Here is a 25,787-nt window from a genome sequence, read left to right as displayed (position 1 = left end):
TAAATAAACTACAACCAGTAATTGCTGAATCATGTTATACTCAAGCTGAAACAGGTCTTAGAGGAAAAGTAGATATTAATAAAAAGAATAGTCTTCCCTTCAGCAGCCTAATCCAGCCTGTACCCGTTTTTCCCGTTGTGGTATTGCTCCTTCTCAGAAGGACAACCTGAGGGCAGGGGCTCTAGCAGATCACCATTGGGCAGCGGGAATCTGATGTTTACGGGCACTACGGAACACACAGCTCCGTTCTCAGTCTCCCCCTGCACAGAGATCCCATCTGCTTAAACCTCTAAATGGGACACAGCAATACAAAGCTTTAATTTCCCTGAAACACCACACCGTAGACTGGAACAGTGCAAGAGAAAAGTATGCATTCAGATGGGACAAAGATCTTTTCACCCACACCAGTATGTCTTCACTGCTGTTACTGACAGCCCACAAGTCAGGCTGTCTGGAAGAGAACCCCAAAAGGCCAGAGACAGAGACCAGAAACGAGGTAATGCGATGAGAATCTAAACCCAGAGAACAGCACAGCTGAAGTCTACATTCAAATAAAGTAGTTTTAAATACCAGTGGGTATTTCATATCTAAGCCAACCCTGTGCTAGCATGACAAAATGGATTTCACATAACCTAGTGAGTGGTTGTAAAAGAAATACAATTACAGCTCCCTTGTGAGTTAGTGAAAGTGAGCCAAGTTTGCAGCTTCATGCGCTCAGAATCTATGTGCAATGTCAAAGGCTTTAAAAAAAGCTATCAAGTCTGTCATAAGACGCTGCATCTATGACAGTTACAGTCTAATGTACTACAGGAAGTATTTCTACATCCACCAGCCCAGCTGTTCGACATAAAAGTTACCTGGGAGATTAAAAATACTAGGGAAGACTGCAAAGTGTCTTATGTATTAGACAGCAGCTTATGTTTAATCTAACACTTCAACAACCCATGCAAAAGGGTCACAGGTGAAAGGAATCTTCTATAGAAGCAGCTCAATGGTAAATGAAGGTATGCAGAGCACCAAGTGCTCCACCAGGGTGTAACACTCCTATCTAAGCAGTAACTGGGAAGGACAGCAGTGTAACTTTCAGCCCCTCACCCTGGCAGAGAGCTCTGAAGGCTCGATGGCTGAAAATTGGAATGTAATGAGTTTTTCAGTACAGTACTCCAGTTTGAGTTGTGGATTCTATAGAAAAGGAGTTCAAGAGTTCACTTCAGCAATTTATATGCTAAGAACAGAAATACAGAGGAAGAGATCATCAGTCCGGGGATCGCACAAAGTGAATGTAGAAGAAAACTTTCTTAGCTTCTCTGAAATGCAGGTGTTCAAGAATCTCTTGCTCTAAAAGGTATCACCCGCAAGGAACACTTTGTTATTAAGCCTTCAGCAGCAGCAGCTTCTCTTCAGCACGATGGCAAAGCCATCACGACAACTGCTAGTGAAGACTCCTGCTCCCAAGCACAAGTGGAGGCACGTGTTTCACTGCCGACCTTGATCCGCAGGAGCACTGTGACCTTTGTGCTGAAGCTGAAGTCTGCATTCTGCAGCAGATAAAGAAACTGGAAGTCCCTGGCTCTTAGGAAACGCACAGCTTAAGGGAAATGCCAGAAGCCAGAAGTAACAGATACCATTCTCCAGTCTGCCCGCCCACAGTAACTATAACCGTGGGATTTTCTAAGAGCAGACTGCAACACCAAAAAAAAGATAATGACTCAAAATAGAAGGGAACTACCGACATTCCGGAAAAACTGCCACGAGCCTTCAGGAAATTTAATTCTGACTTTTAGATTCAGACTAGGAAAAAAAAGGTTTTTTTTAATGTTCCCTCTATACAGAACAAAGCAACACAACTCCTGAAGCCTGTTCAGTGCGCCCCTGGAGCCCAGCATACCTGAGCTGAGTTTTTGTCTACATAAATGTGGATAACTCCTCCATGTTTGTTACATTCCTCAATCACATCATCTTTAATTTCTGTATCCCAGCCAGCTTCTTCTTCACTGCAGGGGGTGGAAAAGGAACAGAATAGAGGTAGAGATGTTATTACCCACAGTAAAACCCACTTCACAACCAATAAATTAATAAAAAATCCATCCACCCACTGTTCCAATTGGTTTCTCACATGTCATGAACAAAAGCCAAAGTGAAACTGCGATAATTCACTTACGTTTGAGGATTAAACATGTTGGAAAGCTGGAAGCACTGTGTTGCAAGTGGTTGTACAGAAGCAGCTGCAGCCAAAACTGTTTTAAAGGAAAAAACAATAATAAATCTCAGAATCCCCTATGCACAGTTCCAATTTAAATGCGGCTCTTCCATCTACTCTTAAAAAAAATCATGATCCAGTACTAATAGTAACAGTTCTAAATGAACAGAAAACTGAAGGCAAGAAAGCAGAACTCTACAATACCTATGATAAGAAATTATTAAATTGATTGTTGTGGAAAATTGCCCAGATTAGCTACAACTGATAGCAGAAAAAAACTCCGCACCTCGCCTTAGGGGGATTTTCAATTCCAACATTTCAATACAGACACGAGCAGTGGTGCGTTCCAGCTCTACCCACCCCCTCATCCTTCAGCAGGGCACATCCAGCACGAGTCAGACAGCAGTGGGGGTCGGTGACAGCAGGGCCACCCAGTGCCTCACTTCACAGGAGCTGCCATGAATTTTAGGTAATTCTCAGAGCTTGTTTGAGCACACTGAATTATCCTTTAAGAATATACAACTTTTTTTCCAGAAACACACAGTGCAGGAAATACTCAGCCACTGTTAAGTATTTTAACTTTAAAGTAGCCCTGTACTCTTTCTCAGTAACTGAACAATTAGCTGTCATCTACTGTTACCAATCATCACAGTGCTTCTTATTAATGTAAGCACTGTCCTACAGGCTGTCCTTCCCACAGACTGTAAGCTTCTGTTAATTTAGATGAAATAAAGGCCATTTTCTCTCCACATGCATAAAATTGGAGGGGGGGCACGCAGGCAAACTCAGCAATATAAAGACTAATTCAGAGACAGCAATCCCCAGCTCTTGATTCTCTTCTGAGTCTTCTAGCCCCTGCCTTTAATGCAGGGGAAAACAAAACCAGAGCTGAAGCCTTGAAGCCCCAGTGCCCCATCCCTCAAGCTCCTCCAGGCCCACCTGGATGGGGCCGTGCAGCCCATGGCGGGGTTGGGGCGGTACAGTCCCTTCCCATGCAGCCACGCTAGGATTCAGGGATATTTCCTAGGCAGCATTCCCATGCCATACGTTAGTCAAACACTGAGGAAATGCCACAGAAAAGGCCAAGTATTCAACACACACTGTTGTTTTTGGCCATTAATCGATGTGAAGTATGATTCCTACAGACATCAGCACAATTTCTCAGGCTGTGGGCAATCTCCGTATCAAAGGCATTTCACTTATAGACAACATTTGCCACACACAATGCATAGGTGACAAGTTCTATCAAATTCCAGGTTACCTTCATTCTGCTGAGAGAGTCTTGTTTGCAGATCTGAGGAGAAATACACAGAAATTAGTTAGCACATTTGTGAACATTACCGTACCTGTGTTGTACCTGCCAGATAATGTTTAGCTTGTGCTTCTGTGTTCAGGACCTTGTTCAAGTCACTAGGCCTGCTCTCACTGTTCCTAAGTATAAATTTCCCTATTTCCAGCTCCTCAGCTGGGATTTTGTACTTGAAAGATATTCTATAACCACAAGTGTAAGCAAGTGTATTTCAAAAGAGAAGCAATACCTTAAAAGTAAAGTGAGACGTGACTGTGTCCTTTAGCTTAATTAACAGTTCTCACCTTGTCTGTACTGCGCTTCAACTCTTAAGTATTTTCTTTTCCCATGAGAAAATACAGCAATTCTTGCAGGCACTAAAAATCTGCTACCTTAACTGAAAGCATTTAAGCACACAGTTACCCAACCAACATTCTGAAAGCAGTTACTGTATTTATGTCAAAGAAATCATGGTGGTATTTCGCCTGTTCTCTTTTCATAGAAACATCACAATGACACTTTACTTTGGTATTCTTCCATTTCAAAACATTTTCAGGCGTTCAGAACATATAATTTGTTAAGTAAGCATAACAGCTGTCCTGATTTGAAGCAACAGGGACAGCAAAACACAGCGTTCCCAACCATTTACAAGGCTTACTCAAGTACTTGATTCAGCTTTAAATTGGTAATGAAAAACTTGGGAACATGGGAACAAACTTCTTCACTCATGTTTCAATTTCTTAGCTCCCACCAACACGGACAGCTAGAGGTTTGAAGTGAGTCATCACCACGATTCACTTCTTTAGAAAGCTGTGATGAGGTGATGGACCATCTGGAAATTAGCTGACGATCTGTCTACGTCTTTCTCCCCTCTAAGCCCTCCTCCTGGCAGACCGGCAGGAGGGGAGTTACGCGAGTATTGGTGGCAGGAGCCCTGAAGACAGAGGGCTTACTCCCAAGTGCCTTCCAAATGACTTCCACAGGAGAACACATACCAGGAACCTTTTTGTAAAACACGGGATAAAAGGAGAAAGCTCTGAAGACTGAGCTACATATCTAGTGTGTTTGTCATTTGGCTTTTAACATGAAGGAAGGCTCCACTCGCTATCTGACAAACCCTCTAAAGCAGAGACTGTCCTGGGGCATACTCTCTCCAGAAACCTGTAAGATCTACAAGGACATGTCCAAATCTATAATCTCACCACCTGCTGATGGTGAGACATTGGAACAGGTTGCCCAGTGAGGCTGCGGGTGCCCGCTCCCTGTGAGCAACCTGGTCTGGTGGAGGTGTCCCTGCCTACAGCAGGGGGGTGGAACTGGACCTTAAGGGTCCCTTCCAACCCAAACCATCCTATGATTCTATAAATAATTACTAAGTTAGTACTTTTTTTTTGGTAAATAAACATATTTGAATAAAATAAAGGCAAATAAGCAAAATCTCTTAGTTAGATGAGGACAGAGACATCTCCCTTTGCACGTCTGACAGAACTGCACTCGCAAGTCACTTCAGCTGAACCCACCAAGCACAGGCCAGTGGGGACCCTACAGCCCCGTCCCCCCGATCACCTGCATCCAACGTGACAACTCCACACAGAGCACTCAGTTCTGGCCAGGGCTCACTGTCAGATCTGCTCCATTTACAGAAGATCATCTATCAATGTCTTGTGGCAATAAGTTCCATAGGTTAATTACCTGCTATTTCAGAAACATACTCCTCCATCCATAAAATCTTTCATTAACTACTTCAATATTGTCCCTGCTCAGGACTGAAGAATGTTTCTTCTCCCTTCTAAATCCATTCCATGTTCAAACTTCACTGTCACTCTTTAAGGTTACTCTTCCTTACGTGCAGCTTTGAACAGTATGTGACACTGAAGCTGTGGCATCTGCCAAATTAGACTCAGCTACTTGTGGAGCATATTCTGTGTATTATCTGCAAGAGCAGGGAGTCCAGCATGACTTCGTACACGCTCAGTCCAGATAGAGCAGAAATATGTATCCAAGCACTGTATGTCTTAAAAGATATTTTGATATTACTTGTTTCATTTTGAAGCAGAGTCAGCTTTAAGTAAACAAATGCCAGCCAAATGTTTCCCAATTTTCTCATTATTTACAAGAGGACAGCAGATCAAATCTGATGAAAAGGAATTCTGTCCCACAAAGCATATTAAGTGTTATATATCCTCCTGATTTCCGACTTTCAGACACAATTTACCTAGAGAACAAGAAATATACAGCTGTAACTGTTTAGCTTCAGCTCTTTTTCCTGCTGGAATATTCTCCATGTCAGTAACGTTCAAGCTCTCGGGTCCCCCAAGAAGCAGCCCTCCAGCTTCCCTACCTCTAGTCTCATCCAGCACATCTTGAACAGGGGCAAGCAGTTCTAGCCACCAATTTGCACAGAAACACAGCTGCCTTTTAAAAACTCATCACACTGACAGTTCATATTCACTCCCTGACTACACCAGGATTTTCCAACTCATTCACTACTTCTCACTGCTAGACATCGGTCCTGTTACATAATCTACATTTCTGCCAGTCCCCAACAGGTGAACAATGTCTAACACCCCACGCATCTCATGCTGAGAGCACCCCTATGTTTACTCACCTCACTGTTTTTTTCCCCTCTGTTATTCATGCAATATTTTATGAGATCATACCAGAAACTGAAGTTTGATTTCACCAATGTTCCCTGTCCTTCCCAGCATTTACTTGGGAAGGAAAAATCTCCCTTTTCTGTGAATCAGCTTATTTTCTGACTTTTCCATTTCACGTACTATCTACTTTTTAGAAATTCCTTTTGGAAGTTGATTCCATTTCCAAATGACACAAATCAGAAGTTGAGTTAGAAGAGTTTCACTGCAGCTATATCTATCAAAGTCTTCTTTTAATCACAGACTGTTAATGCTTCAGTGCAGTTTTTCTAAAGGTATGCTGTATATTAATCATACTCTCCAATTTGCCTGTCTTTAGTGTGACTTCTAAATGAACAAACAGAAGTCAGAGTAACAGGACTGGCAACTGTCCACTTCAGTTTCTTCCTCCTTCCTTTTTTAAAAATGCAAGTAATTTAGAAGCTATGTCCCAGCTATTATATCACAGGCTTAAAATATTTACTGACAATACTGGACCTTGTATCTCATACTTCATGTACTTCGCTAATTTGATGGGAGTCTCATTGCCCTGAACTGACAACAAGCAGTTCTTACTTTCAGACCTTCCTCTACCTTGTGATGCATTTCTTCTTAAACCATACTCCCATTCAACAGGAATCCCAAAACTTTATGACCAGTGTTCCCATTACAATCTGAGAGAATTCTTTTGAAACATCTCAAGTATTCTTTCATTCAACCTCAGCCCTGCTCCTTTACTTTTCAAGATCTGATAAATCTTCGTCTGTGCTCTCATTTATTTTTATAAAGTCTATCTTAATCTGACTCTTGGTAGGCAATTCTGTCATTTCCTAAACTAAAAACACTGTCTTCTTTATTACTATATTATCTTTGTTATCCTTTCCCTATTCTTCACAGGCTCAGTGCTCATTCCATATTTTTCTAGAGGTAGTCACCCAGTTCAGTGTGGAGCCCATTTTTAAACAGGATTGTTTCTTCTTTCTGTGGAATACAGATCCAATATAGCATTAGCTGTTTGGAACTGAAGAAACTTTTTACATCCTGTCTGTCCATATACTCAAGCTACTTAGACCAGTTGACTTTATTTCCTTAATTCTTCAACCACCACTTTTGAAATCATAAGCCTTATCCTTCTGTTTCAGCTTGAGCAACTCATGATCACTCAGTCAATGGTCAATTCTATTCTCATCCGTAACATCTTCGTTACTTACCAAAATGAGTTTAAAATAGCATCCCTTCTTCATGAGTCAGTGAGTGAGTGATGAAGAAATTTGTCGGATATCACATCCAGGAATATCTGGGCCCCACCATTATTACTAGCAATTCTTCTCCAATCTGTATCAGGGAAGTTAAAGTCTCCCACAATGACATAATTCCTGGTAGTAATTTTCTCTAACAAGAGTAAAGAGATCTTTAATCCATAACCAAATCTCACTTCGGGGACAGCTCATGACTCTAAAAAGCTTAATCCTTTTCTAAAGTTACTCAAATTGTACATATCTGCATTATTCCTTTTGCACAATACAAGTGGAACAAACAATGATACTCCTACCACCTTCATTTCTACAATTGCTAAACATGCACATTATACAAAAAACTGTGTTCAGCCTTACAATTCATTCCTCCACAGTTAAGTTGTCTCACACTAATTCAATGCTATTCTAACAATTTAGATGTCTTAAGAACATTTTTGGCCTCCCCATTTGAGGCAGGTAGATTTCTTCATCCATTTCAGACACAGGAGAGAAAAGGACTGCTGTTCCTTTAAAACGTTCTTCTCGTTTCTCACCAACTACACTTGCTTCCAAGCAAGGCTGTCACATCACTATCACCTGCATTAAAGGTGATCTCATGTTACTGTTGTTCACCTTCCTTCTCCTTCTGTACTAGTTACTCCTCCTTGTCACCTGGTCTTTTTCACCTCTTTCATCACCAATATAAAGAACTCGTTCCTCAGTTCACTATCTTCTTTCACTTCTCAGATCCCTTTCCTTCCATGACTAGAGATACACACTATTACAGGTTTTTTTTTCAAAACAATCTACAGTTTCATACGTTTGGTCTTTTCAAAAATGCCCTTCAGCTTCAGTAACATGACTCAGGTGTACCCGAAGTCTGAATAGCATCTGTCATTCTGCTGGAGACAGAAATTCCCATGCATGTATTCTTTCTTCATTTCCTGACACTTCTTGCAAATTCCAGCAGCTAGTTATTTGTGACATCCCTCAAGTCTTTTCTACTGCTATGAAGATTTGCCACCCTTTGCTTTAGTATTACTTAAAAAAAAAAAAAAAGCCTCCTGTAGACATTACCTGAAGCCCTCTTGAACATTTTGATTCAGGCCAGCTACAGAACTACCAGCAGGAGCAATCATATTCTCAGCCTCATACTCATTCTTTCAAAATAAAGTCTCAGTAACTCCTCCAACAAAGCACACAAGCTATAACCATTCCTCAAGCAACACACAGATACCTTGATGTACAGTGTCCTCCTCACGTGACATGCATCATATGATCCTAACTACTGTAATGTCCTCCGTGGAGTACTAGTAACCTTCTTGCTCCTGGTACAGCTAGTTTTTGTTTTGGTTGTTTTTTTTTTTCAGAAGGGACTCTATAGAGGGTCAATCCTCTTCCAGTTATGAGCCTGCCACTTTTAACAGTCAATATTTACACTGCAGTAGAACATAAATGCTCCCACTAGCAGTGGGAACAGTAAAGAGATGAAGGCTTGTGATGAATTAAATGAACTAGAAAGATTCACCAGAAGTAATGCAAAGTGAAGCATATCCATCAAAGCTGACACATACTGTCACTGTTTATTTGCCCATGGATTTGAGAATTTCCTCTATTTGTAAAAACATGCTGTAGTATCTACATTTCCATCTTAAAAGATCAGAAGATGCATTTCAATGGCACCTTGTCTCAAAATTATCAAGTATGATCAGTGTTTTGGACAGATACATAGGTGATCATTTCTTACCTGCCACAGCCCCAAATGCCAACGACCCACTCATCTGCAGAGCCTGCTGTGCAGCTGGGGGAATCTGCAAACCAGTGCCTAAACAGGAAGCACAAACACATCAATTAATCCAAGTTCTGCAGAATTCTGTATTTTTATACATTTCTTATTTATCACCATACATACCCTCTGCAAGTCTTGCCATCAACTGAAGGCGACCAGTTGTTCCCAAGTCAATTCCAGTTCGTTCCAACTCATCACTGTCCAAAAATGAGCTAGCACTGGAAGCATCAGTGCGCTCAGTTACATGCCCAACTTTCATCGGCCTACCAGCCAGCTCAAATCCATTGAGTTGTTCCAAAGCCTTTTTGGCACACTCTGAGTCTGAGAACTGCAGGTGGGAAAAATACAAATTCAGAAATCCCGCCAACAATATTTAGCAGCACTCATCACATCTAACATCCATAGCTACATAAACATGAAAAAACACTAAAATTAACAACAGCTGCCAACCAACTTTAAATGTGATTCATATTTTCTGTTTTAACCAAACACAAACAAGGCAGAATATTTACTTTCTCCTATGTAGTGATATGTGTTATTGTTGAAGCTAGACAACACAGATACAGCAGTCAGTGGAAGGCATGGTTGTGGTCATCTTACAACACTTCAAGAGCAACAGTCACTTTCATAACTTCTAACTGCCATGCATTTGTTGGCTATTCCTTGCAGATGATCTGCTTCAGGATGCATATCAAATTAAAAACACAAGCTTGCTGTCCGTGTTAAAACATCACCTATTAGCTACGAAATGAAGCCTGTTTCACTGGTCTTCAAGTGCCAGAGGCCTCAGCTGAGCCACGTCAGTTCGGAAATCCAAGTTCACAAAATTATGTATTTGAGAGCCAAGATGAAGAGAAAGATGTATTCAACTAAAAGCTTCACCCTCTGGAATGTGATGTCACCAAGAAAATCTCTAATTCCATCATTTTAATGATACTATGAGAAAGCCATTTGCTACAGAGAATAGCACTGCTTTGTAGGCACTGACCATCAAGAATCCTATTTCCATCTAAACACACGCATCATTTAATCACATTACTCACAGAGAACTGGCAGAAAAAAAAAAAAGAGACCACTGCTGGATGTCCTGCAACATGACATTTCTAAGCAAGGCCTGAGTAACCTGTACTACTATGTGAGAAGGTTATACTTAAAGTTGTCCAAGAAGTCTGGTAATTTTGCTCATACCGTAATAAATCCGTATCCTTTTGAACGTCCAGTTTCACTATCCATCATCAGCTGGATACTTTCAATCTGAAAATAAGAATAAGCCTGTTTACTATTAAACATTTTGGAACAGAACAAGATATCAAAATAAAATCTGTGTAATGCTCTGCCAAATATACATATATTAAAAAAACAACATGGTTTCCCATTAGTAAGCTCCCCATTCTTTCCTCAAATAAACATTAGCACAGAGGCGGCTAGATATGTACTCTGATACAAGAACAGAAGCAGTAAACATAAAGGTCATGAAACAACACAGTCAGGGTGTCCCACATGCTGAGGAAATCTAATTTATGAAGAAAAGCAGTTTGCATGACTGGCCAGGGGCTTTAAGAATAATGTACCTGTTTTCAATTATTATTGGTATATGGTAATTCCTAGAACTTTATAGTTACCGAATTTAAACACATGAGAAAGTCACCCATGATCCATGAAATAGTGGTTGAAGAGAAAGCAATGCTAAGTCAGAAGAAGAACTGAACATAAGACTGGGAAGAAAAGCCTTCACAGCTATCTATGTAAACCTTCCTAGTCTATATTAATGCTACTGCCAGACCTTGAGAGAAAACAGAGAGAGCAGCCATGTGGATTACAATTTAACAAACTGCTGCAATATTCCAGACTTTTGCCATACTAAATCTGAACAAAGCATCTAAAAAATAAGGCTACAGAATGCACAAAACAAGGGTACTATTCTAAAAGGGTATGAAAACCATCAATGGAATTGATAAAAAAAATTAAGCAGCATATTACATGTATTATCTTTTCCTTATGTAGTGATGACATACCCACAATGCAATAGTCAGCACAGTGCTACACCAGTATTTGCTTGTTGTTTGTTTTTTTTAAGGTGGAAAGTCCAGATTCAACCTGCTCAATTTCATAATTTTAAGGAAACATTATTGTGCCATAAACTGGAAGTCACTGATCAGAGCGTACAGATAAGAGGCCTACATCAAAGCAGGAGACACACTGCAAAGGTTAGCAGAACAAGTTACAAATTAACAAAGAAATACTCAGAAACAGATTAAACTATTACAAACTTACTATGAACTAGACTGAGTCCTGATTCTGGATAGTTTTAGGCACTCAGTGAACTCTCAAGCTTTCTAATGCAAGGCCTGCTGCTCAAAATCACTGGACCACATCTCCAGCCAAAGTTCTCATTTGTTCTCAAGAACTAACTCAACACCTAAAGCCTTGTGGTACAGAAGGTAGTTACACAACAGTGAGAAAATGAAAATGTTTGGCAGGTGTGACACTGAATTACTTCCAGAGGCCATTCGAATGCTCACAGAAACCACAACACCAAACAGTGTCCAATCAGAACTTACCCTGCCAAATGGCTCAAAAATTCCTCGAAGCATATCTTCAGTTATGTTGAAGTGTAAGGATCCTACATAGAGCCTCATAGGACCAGCACTGCCCTTCTGGAGATTGTTTGCCATTGCTGCTGCTCTGTTTTTCTCTGCCTATGGAGAGAAAAAGAAAGGAAAAAAATATCAGCAAATTCTGTACACACAAAATAATAATGAAAAACCCTCCAATAAGCAGTGTATTTCTACCAAATTCAACTGCTTTATAATCCGCACGCTATCCAGATAATCAACCATAAACACAGAAGCCAAGACCATGACCAAATATAGAGATAACTCCCAAAAATCTTCAAGCTGAAGAACTTCATGCAGAATTCTGGCTTGTACCTAGTAGACTGTCACTTTGATTTTTTACGTGTTGGAGAGCACGCTATACTATGATTTTTAAAAGTCATTACTGCTTTATTAACATCAGTATTTTCAAAATGCATCTTCAATTTGCCTATCAGCTACAGGGAACCAAGGTCAATTTATATGTTTAAATTATGTAATTGTTAAGGTTTTTCCAGATGTTCAGACATTACCAACTTTCAAACGCTAACTTTTCCAGCAAGGTAACAGAGCCACCAGTTAATGTGGTTAAAGGTTTGGTTTATTAAGTCCTTACCTGTGATGCTTGTACTATGATTGGCACTCCCAAGACTCTCTGTCCAGTTAGTCCTATTGCCAGAGGCACTGAACTAACATCAACAAATTCAACATAAGCAATTCCCTTTGAACGTCTGGAATTTCTATCAGAAATCATCCTCACATCACGAACCTGAAAGACAAGTACAGAGATACTGTTATAGACAGAGCTACAACAGGAAAAGAGTTGACACAGTTTACTGTCAGACATACTAATAAACAATTATTAGCCAAATCAATGGCTTCATAATTATGTTGCAAATCTAGGGTGGCATCAAACTCTCTCAGCAAATACATACTAGAGGAAAGCTAGCATTAAAAGCTGTATGCCGCACAAAAAAGGTCAAACAACACCTGCAGCACTGCAGTGTTTTAAGCCAGAACCTTGCAGCTGATGAAATTGTTAAAAAACGCAATTTCTTCAAAATTGCAAGTTAAAATAAAATTGAAATCACACTTCAACTGGCAAAAGACTATCTGCAGGAGACTCAAAGTTCGAAAAATTAAGTTATTTTAATCAGAACTGCTTCGCTACATTTTGCAATGTAGTGCATGCTGGACAATAAACCAATACATTACTTTTCCACGTTCAGAGCCATGAATTACTTATGCCCCAGGACTCTCCTGACAGACGCCTCCTTATAATTCAACAGAATACCAATCCTAAGCTAGAGTAACTTGAGGAAGTATTTAGAATCACTTAGCCTCCCTGTTACTTACTTTCCCTACTGTAGAGAAAAATTCTTCCAGGTCTCTTGGTCGAATTCTTGCAGCTAGCTGCATGCAGAATACTGTTCGGGCATCCCTCTCTTCAGGGGTAAGATTATCAATAGGTTCTCTGGAAAGAAGAAAGATACATTAAAAAATAATCTGAATAAGATAACTGATCTTTAGAGTGCATAAAACTTCAAATACAAGTATTCTGAAGTCTAACGCTGAAAAAATACCCACAATATTAAAAAAAGCAGGGGTCAAGAAGTGAAGTGAATATCTAATATTAATATAACAGTATTTAACATGACTAAATATCCTGTTTTAACTTTGAACACTGAGTATGACTGGAAATTAATATTTGAAGTTCAGAAGCCCCAACTCCGCAGAGGCTGCCATTGTGCTACAGTCTTGAACAGAAGAGCAGCACACTAACAAGTTCGTCGTCAAAGAGACGAGATGACAGGAAAACAAAAAGCACAGACTGGCCATCTATACTCTCAGACAAGCTTTGCAAACTAAGAAGTTACATATAGGCAGTCACTTTCGAGTCACTATATGCATTGCATAAACACTGGCATCGACACAAACAGCTCCCAGTTTTCACCACTTTATACTTGTAGCTTGTTAACACTCCTCCCAAAAAAGCAAAGGCACGAATAGCGAATTACTGCCATCCCGCGCACTAGATCAGTGCTGATTTCAACTGAACAGCTGAAATCTGACGTGCTACTTTTGAAATGTTACAACTTCAAATAAAAAAAAAGTAGTAAAAAAACACCTTGCTTGCACTTATGTACACAATAGAATTAGCATGCCAGATTCTAGATTGAGCTTCTAGTAGCACATTTGTTCAGACACATCTACATTTTTAAAACTTCCTGAGAATACACAAGTTCAATTAAGTTATCTCAGTAATACTTTGCTAGTAAGTAAAAAAGCATGCAAGATTATTCTCTAAATTAATATAGCTAAATTTAAACAAATCTCATTAGCAGCAATCTAAATACAAGCCTCTTAATTGAGAAGCTTGAAAAAGGATAAGCACTTTCTGGATTTCAAAGTTACCTGGCTTCTCTACAAATAACACCAACAACAGATAGAAAAAAGACAGCAGAATTTTTCCATTCTGTATTTAGTAAGACTTAGTAGAAAAGCTAGCTAAGTTAAATTAAAATACAGAAATATGAATAGTAAAGCAAGACATGTTCTGCAAACTGTTATTTGCAATTATACACTAAAATTTGGAGAGGATAGGGGAGGGTATGACATGAGGAAAAAGCAATATTTTTCTTCCATGTTCTCATTTAATGGGCTGAGTGATGAATTCCAGCATTACTTGTTACTTTAAGTTGGATAGCTGAGTAGTCAGTCACACATTATTTCATCATTATACTTCTACCTTCAATTGAGGAAAAAAAAAGTGTATAAAAATAGCTACCTAACAGGGCTCTTGTCTTTTCTGAAGGGACTTTTGCTTCTGGAACGCCGCCTGCTGTAAAGAGATAAGAACAAAGTTACCAAAAACCTTCAAGTATACTGGTCTTACTTTAAACAAAACCTATTAATGATGCAATAAAAAGTAGAGAAAACTCAGAAACCTTAATTTGATGCTGTGAGGCAGACCAATCTTCCCTCTGATGGCACTGTTGAATTTGGGACCAGAACTACGGCAAAAGCAAAGACAGACATCACTTACCAGAGCACCTCAATTCAAGATTTTGTCTGTACTCACATTACATTGACAGCACTCACCCACCCTTGCACCTGACCCTGTGAGCACCTTCCGTTAGCAGCACCCACTGCATACATAAGCTGTGCACAACACCCTGAACCAGGCCCAGAACACACACCCTGCTTCATTTAGATCACAACATCTCAGCACACGCAGGACCTCCAAGGAAGAACTGAAGCCAGAGCTGGCCAGATGTGGCACGTGTGTGCATGAGTATTCTGAATTAGGGTTGTTATCCCAATCTTATTTAGACATTTGCCCACATGCATAACCCACTGACAACTACAGAGAAGTGCTTTCATTGCCTGGAACTCAGCCTCAGCTTTGAACAAAAGCAGTGCAGGCAGGACGCTGGTATAACATCTTAAAACTGAAAACTACATGAGACTTAAGATGCAAGCAGAAACCCAAGCAGCTCCCCACAGATATCTGCAAGGAAAACATTTTGGGAAATTTGCTAGTATCGTCTCAGCTACATTCAGTACAAAGTGCTACTGAGATATAAATAAAGCTTCCTTTAAGTTCTTAATGGACATCAAAACACAGAACCACTTAAGCCAGTAGTTAACCTTATATAGATACGCCACCATCTCTTGGCTGAATCTAATTTTAGTTCTCCAGGCTTCACAGAGGCTGTTACAACAAATGGCAATCTGCCCGTTCCTCCTGCAGTAAGGCAGCCCTCTTGCTAGTTCCTGTGGCAGCGTAACAGACTGTGACATGAACAGTAAATTCCTACTATCGTGTTCTCCCTGTACTTCATCTCCTTGTAGGCACAAGGCAAAGAATGCCAGCTGTTAACCCTCGTCCTCTGAGTGTCAGAGGTATTGCTACACAGACTGAATGCCAGGGGATTCTGTCTTCCCATCTGCACAGAATTGTTTCTGCAGTGGATATAAATTGATGTGAAGACACCCTGAAAGATGCAGCAGTCTGAAGATACTAAGTAGTCTTTCACTAAGTCCACGAAGCCAGCCAGGATGTCTTGCTACTCAGGGAAGCAGCAATGCTGATATATAAGCTCAGCATTCACAATGTGGAGGAGGATGCCCATCCTAAACACGCCATGACACCGTAACAGGTGGAAGTAGAGGGCTAAGGTCCAGAGCCATGCTGGCCAGCTTAAAGGAAGGGAAATAAGGCTCTGAGCACCACTGGAAAAAAAAAAAAACACACGAATCAGATGGTTTAGAAACTATTTGTTAAGACAAAGTAACACATAAACAGGTACATAATATGCAATATGTTGAGCTGAGGTTACTCTGGATAAAAAATAACTGCTGAAAAACATCCTACGATAAAATATGGCGTTTCCTACTCAAGTTGGGTTAACTGCTGAGAACATCCATTCAGGTTCTCCAATGTCCACAAAATATACTGCCAAAAAGCACATCTGGAAATGCCAGTACTGGTTTCAGAGGCTGGCTTCTTATCAGAGGGCATTACCCTGCACCTTCATACATGCTGCTGCAGAACACTGGTGCCCATTTCAATTCATATGCAACACTAACTGCAGTGGCCTAACATCCACACTATTAACAAACAAACCAACTACATAACTGCCAGTGATTAAGATCACAACCTTTCAGGGAAGCAGCAAGTAAACATTTTCTTACTATATCTTTGCTTAAAACTAATTAAAAAAGAAAAAAACACAATTGAGAAAGTAAAGGAAGTTTTCAAATGCTGCATTGTTTCTGAGAAAATTAAAGAAAACCCTCCAATAATCTCTTGCTCATTTTCACTCTCAACAGGCAAGCAGTGTACAATTTAAAGGAACAAAGGAACATTAAAAAAAAGTGAAGACACAACAGAGTGAGAAGTCTCAGAAGCTGCCTGAGGCAAGGAGATAGCTTAAGAGAACTTTGAAGATCTTTTTCAACCAAATCATACAATTGCTCAGGTTAGAAAAGACCCTCAAGATCATCAAGTCCAGCAGCAACCTGACCATACCATTGGAATTCCACTGAATGCATTTATTTGGGTTTTTTTTTTTTAATGGAGATCTGCTTGTAAAGCTATAGATCAAGGGATTTTTTTTTCCTTTCTTCCAGCTGCCACTCTAAAAAGCTCTTTGCAGTGGTTGTCCAGTTCCTGCTCCCATGTATGGAAGAACTGAGGAACAAGCAATTAATCTTTACGTCTGGAGGTTACAAAGCCCTGCGTATAGCAAAGTACACATTTTCCTAAACCTACGTGATGCCACATAGTCCAAAACAATAATGAGGTCAGAAGTCAGCCTGAAAAATTAAAAAAAAAAAATCAGCTTTCACATGAGTAGTATCCAAGAGTCCAACAAAAGCCTCTCAGATGAGGCAAGCTTTGGCCAACAAAGTCCAAGAGTCAATGAACATTCAGTGCACACATAAGGACCCTGTTTTTCCCATAGCTCTAAGTTCTTGGTTCCAGAATAGTAGACACGCAGTCTAAGTGAGTTCTGCTGTACATCAGGAGAAGTTGAGACTTGGCAGCCTGATGTCTAAGCACGTACACTTGGTAGAGTTTCTTTTCCTAAGAAGTCTTATCTTGCCACTTTAAAATATTTAAGTTACAAATGAAAAGAACAACACGGAAGAAGCTCCACAAACACTCAGCAACGAAAGTCAAGCATACAATTTTTAGAAATTACAACATGTAATGACTATCTCATGTTTAAAGACAGAAAATTTGAAGACTTAGAATTTATTTCATACTGTTTGTTCTTTTCCTTCAGAATTATGTACGCCACACAGACAACCTCTCTCTAGTACTGCAGGTGCTACTGCATGTCCACCAGCAGCAGACATATCTTAATTTAAAAATCATTTAAAGAGGATGAAGAGTGGAAAATGATACAAACAGGAAGTATTCTGAATTAGATGCAGCAGCTGAGTGCAACACTGCCTGCAGTAACGCCAACTCAGAACTGTCTCAACACAAGGTGAGATTCCAGATCCAAATTCTCCAACCAGCAGCTGATGTATCTCAATCTCATTGAGCTTTCTGTTTCTTACTCATGAAACGTGAAGCTGACGGCACTGCTAATAAAGAATTTGTCTTCATATAGAAGCATTATTTTGGGTAAATCCAAAGGCGTACAAGGAAAGGAGGCTGATGATGAAGGAGACTTTATCTCCAGAATTAATGACTTGCCTGTTACAGAGATCTTTAACACAGCGACTCATCTTTAAGATAACCAGCTCTGCTTGTTCCAAACAGCAGAGGAGGTTTTTCTTTGTACCTTCCGATTAAGAACTAGAACTTTGACATCACTTTACAGCATCCACAACTTTACTACTATCATCCACAACCTACAAGCAAACTACAGCTAACTGCTGCCCACTCCAGTCAGCGCCAGCGCTACTGAGATGCAGGTACAACACATTTGAATGCATGAAAATAGGCACACGATAGTGTAGTAAAATGCATGTCAACCTCTACCTGACGAGAGGATTTTGGAAGACCAGGACGCTAAAGCTCCCAAATATCTCCAGGCAGAGAACTATCTCACTGAGTAATGATGGAAAAAAACAAAGAGCAAAAGCCTCCCACACAAACAGGAGGATGTAGAGACTCCCAGCTAATTAGATGAGCAACACCACCACGAAGTGAGAGGACTAGCGAGTTCTACCTCTGAAAGGCGGAAGAACTTGATTAGGACTCCTGCATTTATGAGGCAATCTGGAGCAACAACAGTGGCACTGACAAATTCCAGCCAGCTCCTGTGACCGTACGGATGCCAAAGAGCTGCAAAAAAACCAAACCAGCTGTGCACTGTTGCAACCTTCAGAGCTGAAGCCTTGAGGAGGTCTACAAAGGCTCCAAAAGGCCTTATACCAGAGACAAAGCAAAAGTAAGGCTGCTATGCTCTGTGACATCCAAGTACGTAAGAAATGCCAGACAGACCCCAGAAATGCAGTATGTCTGCAGCACGAACACCGCCAACATCAAGGGGGCTTAGCGCAAAATCAGACCGTGAAACCTCCAGCATTTTTGTCTGCATTCCAAGAGCACCAAAAAGAACATACTCCCTGCAGAAGGACCCAGCCACTCAGGAAAAAAATCCAGTTTGCAGAGAACTGTACAAGCTTACAAAATACCAAAAATGAAAAGGCATATTTGCAAAAATCTTGAGAGATTTCTCCAAAACAAGTAACATCACCTGTCCCAAAAAGAAGGAAAATCCCAACACCTTTTTCAAGTGCCTGCTTCTGACATTACTTTGCATTCCAAGGCTTGGCAACTGCTGGGATGAGACCCAGACCAAAGCATGCACAAAAAACAGCTGCAGGTAACTGATGAAAGCCAAGCATGCAGCCTAGTTTTCACTGCTTCTCTGCTTCATTGAGGGCAAAAAGAGGTGATGGGAGGAGCATACAGCAGGGTAGGAGTATACAACAGCAGAAACTTTAAGCAAATACCACCAGTGAAAAAAACAGCATCTGAGAAGTCAAAGCCAACCACAAGGAACTATCTACAGCAGAAGTCCTACGAAGCTGAAGAACAGAGGCACTGAAGAATACTTCTACATCTCCAAATAAGTTTGAGAAAAAGCAATGCAAGCATATAGCACATGGGCACTATATGGGCACTACTAAGACAAAACGTTTCCAAGTTTGGATGCATAAAACAGCCCTGCAGTAAACATGTAAGAGCAGCAATCCAGTAAAAAATTTCAATTACACAAGCAAAAGGTTTTATGAGTCTGTAATGCAAGTCACAGACCATTGTTTTTCTTTTTTTTTTTTAAATAGTTAATCCTTCCAGTTCACATACTGAAGTATTTAGGACATGCAGAAATCTTACCCTACAGTTTAGTTCTGTAATAAAATTTGCTTTTGCATTTGTTCTATACTTAGTTTTACATATTCTTTCACTTGTTTTTTGCTTCTTTGCATTGTGGTAAGAAGGAAAACTAGCAAGAGGAACATGGTATGTTACTGTCTTTCTCTCATTAATCCGTACTTATTGATACCATCCTCAATCTGAACCTCTTACTCTCTTTTCTGAGATGATTAACAACCAACGCAGAAAGCAGGCAGACAAACTTTAAGCTTTCACATCATACACTGAAGCAGCACGGAAGCAACCTGACATAAATAACCTACTAGGGACTTCTATAGCGGCCTCTGAATCTGCGATCTCTACTCCTGGAACGGCTGCGTCTGCGTTCCTTGCTTCTGCTCCGCTTCCTTTCCCGGCTTCTGCTCTTTTTTCTTTCCCGATCTCGGCTCCGCTTGCGCTCCTTGCTTCTGCTCCTCTTTCTGTCATGGCTTCGACTTCGGCTCTTGCTCTTTTTTCTCCTGACAAACAAACAAACAAAAAAAAGCAACTCTGGTTACACACGCAGCTCAGGATCATCACTTCCATTATTTATTCACATTCCAAAGCTCCTCTAACTTGATGCCACAAGCATTAAAGTGCAAAGTTGCTATGTCTTGGTATTTGTACAAGTATTTTTGTAAAAGAGGTGGGTAAACATCAGGAATCTTTTAAAATTCATAAAGTGCTCTGAAGCACATTTTCCAGTTTAATTTTGAAAACACTAAAGCATGCTCTCAGAGTAACAGTACTGGAGGAAAAACCACTTCCTACATTAGAACCAGCACACACTAAATGCAGTACTTCAAGTGCTGTCTCTCAAACATTTCAAACACACCACCAAGATCCTAAGAGTAACAATTTTATTTTTAAAGCAAAGTAATACACGCAAAAATAGAAAGGAATAGGAAAGTTTGAGGAAAAGGAAGACAGTTTTCTCCTGATACTGTTTGCCACCACACTCAACACTAAGAGTTTTGCTTCCACTTTCAGTGCCTAGCTGCTACTCCCACTCCTTGCTAAGCCACTTGCTTTTCTACACCTGTGGCTCTTGCAGGTTTGGGGCAAACCTTGAGATCAATTACATCTCAGGCCTGGACACAGCACTGCAGGTGGGGCCTCACACAAGTAGAGCAGAGGGGGACAATCACCTCCCTTACCCTGTCCCCCTCCGCTGATGAAGCCCAGGGTACTGTTGGCCTGGGCTGCAGGAGCACGCTGCTGGCTCATGCCCAGCTTCTCATCCACCAGGACCCCCAGGTCCTTCTCCACAGCAGCAGCAGGCCACAATAACATATTCAAACACCTGAATATTTTATTTTTACTGAAACTGAAATGAGAGGTCAGAACCAATTTTGAAATTCAGGAAGATCTGTCTTTCTTTCTATCTCAGTTTTAATTTGGGAGCTAGCCATTGAAAGAGAAGCAACATTTTTACATGTGTTTTTTTTTTTAAATATATATAAAACTTTAGAACTTAAAATATTGTGAGCAGCTCATTTTGATGGGGTTTTAAGGTCATAGTGTTTATTATGAGAACAATGTTCACAGCGCAAATCTGATTGTGGTAAACAGACCCTTAAATTAAAGCAAAGACTTCGTAAGAACTTCAGCAGTGTTTCCTGAAGAAGGCACGCTTACTATCTGTTTCTTAAAGTTTACATGCAATTTTAGAAGTTATTTAAAACAGCTGTTATACAAAATAGTAAAGGAAAGACTAAAATATTCTGTTGAGAATATAAGTAGTAGTGAAAATACTGCGATGGAAAAGGGGAGGGAAGTTGATGTGGAACCCAATATTGAGTTTTCAAGAAAGCAATCCAATCTTTATCTGTTTGTACTGTTCTAAATCGCTTAAAATTTCACACAAAAAATTTAAATGCACAGCTAAGAAACAAAAAATACAAGAGATGAATCATGCAGAACCTACCAAGTCTGTATTTTTTTTAAACTGATGCTAAAACAATAAATGTTTCCGAAAATTTGATGATATCACTGACAAGGATGTAACTACATTTGTAAAAAAGAAAAAAGTAAACTTCATAACTTCCACAACTGCAAATATCAAGCTTTTCAAATTTATTTCCTTTGACACTCATGACGTGCATTTCAAGTCTTACAAAACCAGTCCCCTGCCCCTAATGCAGAGTACTGACAAGACACTTACTTCTTGCTGCGTTCTTCGTGGCCATTGGCACTGCTCAATTTGTTCTCATCCTAAGCAGGGTTGATAGAAGAACATCGTGAGGACGAAGCGGAAACATTTCAAGTGGTCAAAGGGTAATGGGAATAGGAATAAGAAAATACAAAACAAAAATTTTAATACTAAATTACTTGTTTAGAGTTTAATGTGGAATGCTTTAGATAATTTAAGTAGGCATGTTTAACCACTTTGCTGCTTAAATTTAGGTCATACAATTACGATATACAAAACTTACATCATTTAAAAGTGTATATTAAATTGCAGATACTTCCTTACATGGTTTAGAGAGTAAGTTATCCTGTAGAATTCAGCACTCAAGTGGTTAAATGTTATTTCTATAAAACGTAAGAGGAAGTTTCAGGTTTGTGTGCCCCTCAGATCAGTACCAAGGCTACATTTCTGCCTAAGCCCCAGCGGCTACGCTAGCAGCCAGCCACTATCCATTTCCTGTGACCGATGCCATTCCCGAGATCTTCGCTCATTTTCGTTGAAGGGTTGTAAGAGCTTGATGCCACCTCTGTCACACATCTCGCCCTGAAGCAAACAGGGATTCACACTGCTTTAGTAACGTCGACTCCCAAGAAAGTCATCAATAATCCACCAGTCCAGCCTAAACATTCCCTATTTCCATACCTGTTTACATGGAAAATATCCATGTTAAACCAGGACACAAGAATTTTAACATAACAATTTACAATTTTCTCTTCAAGATTTTATATAACTACTAAATATTACATAAACTAAATATACAATTTAAAACTTACAATGCTCATCCGTAATTCATGACATGGTTATAATTAACACTGCAGAACAGACTAACAATAGCTGCTATATAATTTATATACTTGCTTTACAATTTAATCACATGAGTTACATCAGAAATACAATTCCTAAAAGACTTAAACTTTATATACATTACTTGTGAAACCAGTGCTAAAGCATGCATGATGTTAACACTTCACCACCATTTGGTGAAAAACAAAAAAGACAGTATTCATTTGCTGCTGGTTTAGGCAAAAGACATCACTACTCATTGATAAATTTTTTGCATCAGAATTGACATTTCTTAATTGAAAAACTAGGACAGAGGAACACAGGAGACTTTTTTAGAATGACACGGCAGACTGTGATACTGTCTTTTACTTGCTAAGAACGGTCTATTCAGGGATCCAAGAATTTAGGCAAATTCGTTCACTCAGCAATTATTTCCACCTACTCTGTTAAAAGATTAACCACCACCAGCCTTCTGCATTAAGAGCAAGTCTCACTCTTCTTGCACTGAGCAGACTGTTCAAATATTTACTCGCCATGGGACTGGTGAAAAGGTTATTCTTGGAACCCTGCTGTTTTCCCAAACCACTGCATTCACCTTGTTGCTATACCAAACTGGACCTGGCAATTTTAGGAGAGATTTCTTGTTTTGGGGTGGGTTTTTTTTTGGGTTGGTTGTTTTTGGGTTTTTTTGTTTGTTTTTATTTTTTTGGTTTTTTTTTTAATTATTTTTATTTTTTTTTTTAACCTAGGGGACCACGGTACAGCGATACGTCACTCAATTACTACCTTATGATTGACAGTTCACACTGGAATCAAAGGTGAATTCATGGGAGTAGAGGTGAGATATCGTTAGGCAAGTCTACAAAGAGAGATAGATGGGCATTTATTCATCACGCTGAAGTGAAACTACTGCACAATATAATTACATTAACAGCATATATTTACTTGCAAGTTACATGTAATGCATCTCCAATAAGACAAATCATGAGGGCTCCAGGGATGTTAGTTTACAGTTCAGCAGTAGTTTCATGAATAATGCTAAATTAAGGTAATCAGGACCTCACTGGCACATTTTTCTCACCTTCTTGTAAGGAGCTTCAAGCATTGCTTCTATATCAATATCATCAGCCATTTTTTCAGGACACCTGAAAGAAAAAACAAAATTCAGCTGAGAAGGAAAACACCCCTAAGCTTTTGCTTAAGAGGTCATTACTGCATCAGCTACAATTCATACATCATCCTCTCAGAAGCCACTTCCAACAAGACTGGAATGAAGCTCACCCAGTGAGCTGGTAAAGAATGTGACACAAAGCACCAACCAATTATAGCTGAGAACAACACAAATGCTATCAGACAATTAGCAAGCAGAAACCCCTGAGGTACTCCCAGCTATTTCCTTCACAACAAAGAGCACGGCTAATTTATGACACAGCGACACAGGTCTAGTGGCCATCTTAAGAAATACTAGAGCTTGACCAAAGGATTACCTGAGACATATGAAGACCAAACGTTCAGGCAAACCTGTCTGCAGACTCCCTGCACCTGCCACCACCACATTTATTAGCCAGAAGACTTGGACTGCCTTTAAGAAAGGTGACTTCCTGCATAGCACAGGCCACTGAAGAACCTTACGATTCAAGCATTAAGAAAAGCATACACCAGATTCATTTAGTCTGGGCTTTCAAGTTTCAAGAAAAAAAAAGAAATAAAGAAGCCATATCAAACCCTGTAATATCAGTCAGACTGTCTTTCAGCTTCAACCTCCTCTTGTCCTCTTGCGTTTATTATACTCCAAATTCTACTGACATTTGATTTCTTTTTCCTATGCAAGTCCAATATTAAGAGCATCTCAAAACTCTCTGCAGCGTCAAAAAGAGACTCATCTTCCTAAAAACTACCAATAAAGCAGATTCTTTCTTTTCTTTTTTAGAGCTCAAATAAGGTCAGGCCTCTAGATTTGAGTCAGATGGCCCTAGATGGAGGACACTCCTCCACACGTGCCATAAATTTCTTTAAACCATGGTAATACTTGTACCTTGGTTACAGGTACTGCTGTACAAGAACAGCATCCTCCAGACACTTTCCTAGCATTATTAAATTGCTCAAAATTCTTTAAACTGTTCACCCATAACCTCATAACTGAGATTACTGTAACAGAGCTTCACCATCTTTAAGAACCAAGTGTCTCTTCCCCATTAGTACATCAAAGAATAAAACAAACCTTTAGTAATACCAGAGCACTGGAAGTTCGCACACAATTGCTTCACTTCAAGGCACACTAATCTCATTTTCAAGTTACTGCCTCTAGGGCTATAGTGTTACCACAAGCGTGGCCACCCTTAGTTTCTATGCAACGGCTACATATTACTTTTCATCAGAATATTCATATGAAGCTTTCCAAGTCATGTAGATACACGCAAACAATTAAACTCACTGCTACTCTACCAATACAAGGTACATCTAAGTGGAGCAGTATGATTAAGCACCACTAAAAAGCACCAGGTCAAAAACCTAGTTTTGACAAGAAACAATTCAACCAGCAGCAACTCCCCCCCATGACTGCTCTTCCATCTGTGCAATTTAGCAATTGCATCCACCCAGAGTTAGGGCAGGATTCTTCATGCTGAAGAGGAGTGGACGAGAGAGGTCAGGGACAGAACACGGACAGCCCAATCACAAGCCACATGGACAAGCACATCAGTAATGATGATTGCTGTGCTCTCACAAATAGGAGAGAAAGCAAGCAACTACCCTACGGAGGATTCAAAAAAAAAAAGTCCTTACCACAAAGCATTCCGCCACAGAATTTACTGTGCCAAACAAATAAAAAGCCACATGCAGCGCTCAAAACAAAAAGTTAATAGAAAAAGCTTTACATTTAACAAAGACAATCCTCGTGACCCTGAGCCACAACTAGCAGATGACACAAAGGGAAGTGCTGCTCCATGACAGCCCTCTATTCCTGCTCCTCCTGGGCCGTGTTCTGTTGGCAGTGCACAGAGTTACGGGGACCTTTGGCCTCAGCTCATGCAATTGTACACCTTGTGATCAATGTAACACTGGTATCACACCACGCTTTCACGGAAGTACCTTCTCTTTTTGTAACACACAGACCTACTGACTTCATAATTCCAGCTAAAAATCAAGGCACATACAGTTATTCTTTTAATAAAAATCACAAATAAGAAT

The 25,787-nt window shown here is 39.9% G+C and overlaps 1 protein-coding gene across 7 annotated transcripts in view; it reads right to left on the bottom strand.

Moving 5' to 3' along the window:
• The window catches only part of RBM39 (RNA binding motif protein 39), a 29,659-nt gene that overhangs the window by 2,593 nt on the left and 1,279 nt on the right, over window positions 1–25,787 (bottom strand). The window contains exons 2-16 of one of the 7 annotated variants that reach the window (XM_021416806.1): window positions 23,680–23,743; window positions 23,385–23,457; window positions 21,785–22,358; window positions 19,909–20,100; window positions 14,688–14,753; window positions 14,528–14,581; window positions 13,096–13,213; window positions 12,356–12,508; window positions 11,707–11,844; window positions 10,334–10,399; window positions 9,269–9,473; window positions 9,104–9,181; window positions 3,462–3,494; window positions 2,162–2,237; window positions 1,889–1,994 (exon numbers count right to left, since the gene is read on the bottom strand). In XM_021416806.1, the coding sequence (XP_021272481.1) occupies window positions 1,889–1,994; window positions 2,162–2,237; window positions 3,462–3,494; window positions 9,104–9,181; window positions 9,269–9,473; window positions 10,334–10,399; window positions 11,707–11,844; window positions 12,356–12,508; window positions 13,096–13,213; window positions 14,528–14,581; window positions 14,688–14,753; window positions 19,909–20,100; window positions 21,785–21,813 (1,314 nt within the window). In that variant the 5' untranslated portion in view covers window positions 21,814–22,358; window positions 23,385–23,457; window positions 23,680–23,743. Of the gene's footprint in view, window positions 1–1,888; window positions 1,995–2,161; window positions 2,238–3,461; window positions 3,495–7,332; window positions 7,514–9,103; window positions 9,182–9,268; window positions 9,474–10,333; window positions 10,400–11,706; window positions 11,845–12,355; window positions 12,509–13,095; window positions 13,214–14,527; window positions 14,582–14,687; window positions 14,754–19,908; window positions 20,104–21,784; window positions 22,359–23,384; window positions 23,458–23,679; window positions 23,744–25,787 lie in introns of those variants that run through there. The other 6 variants (XM_021416808.1, XR_002444227.1, XR_002444228.1 and 3 more) reach the window with 6 other exon arrangements.

This window comes from Numida meleagris, chromosome 19 (genome assembly GCF_002078875.1).
Source record: "Numida meleagris isolate 19003 breed g44 Domestic line chromosome 19, NumMel1.0, whole genome shotgun sequence".
Taxonomy (NCBI): Eukaryota; Metazoa; Chordata; class Aves; order Galliformes; family Numididae; genus Numida; species Numida meleagris.
Note: the sequence above shows the minus strand (reverse complement) of the source record. Positions and strands in the feature narration are given on the sequence as shown.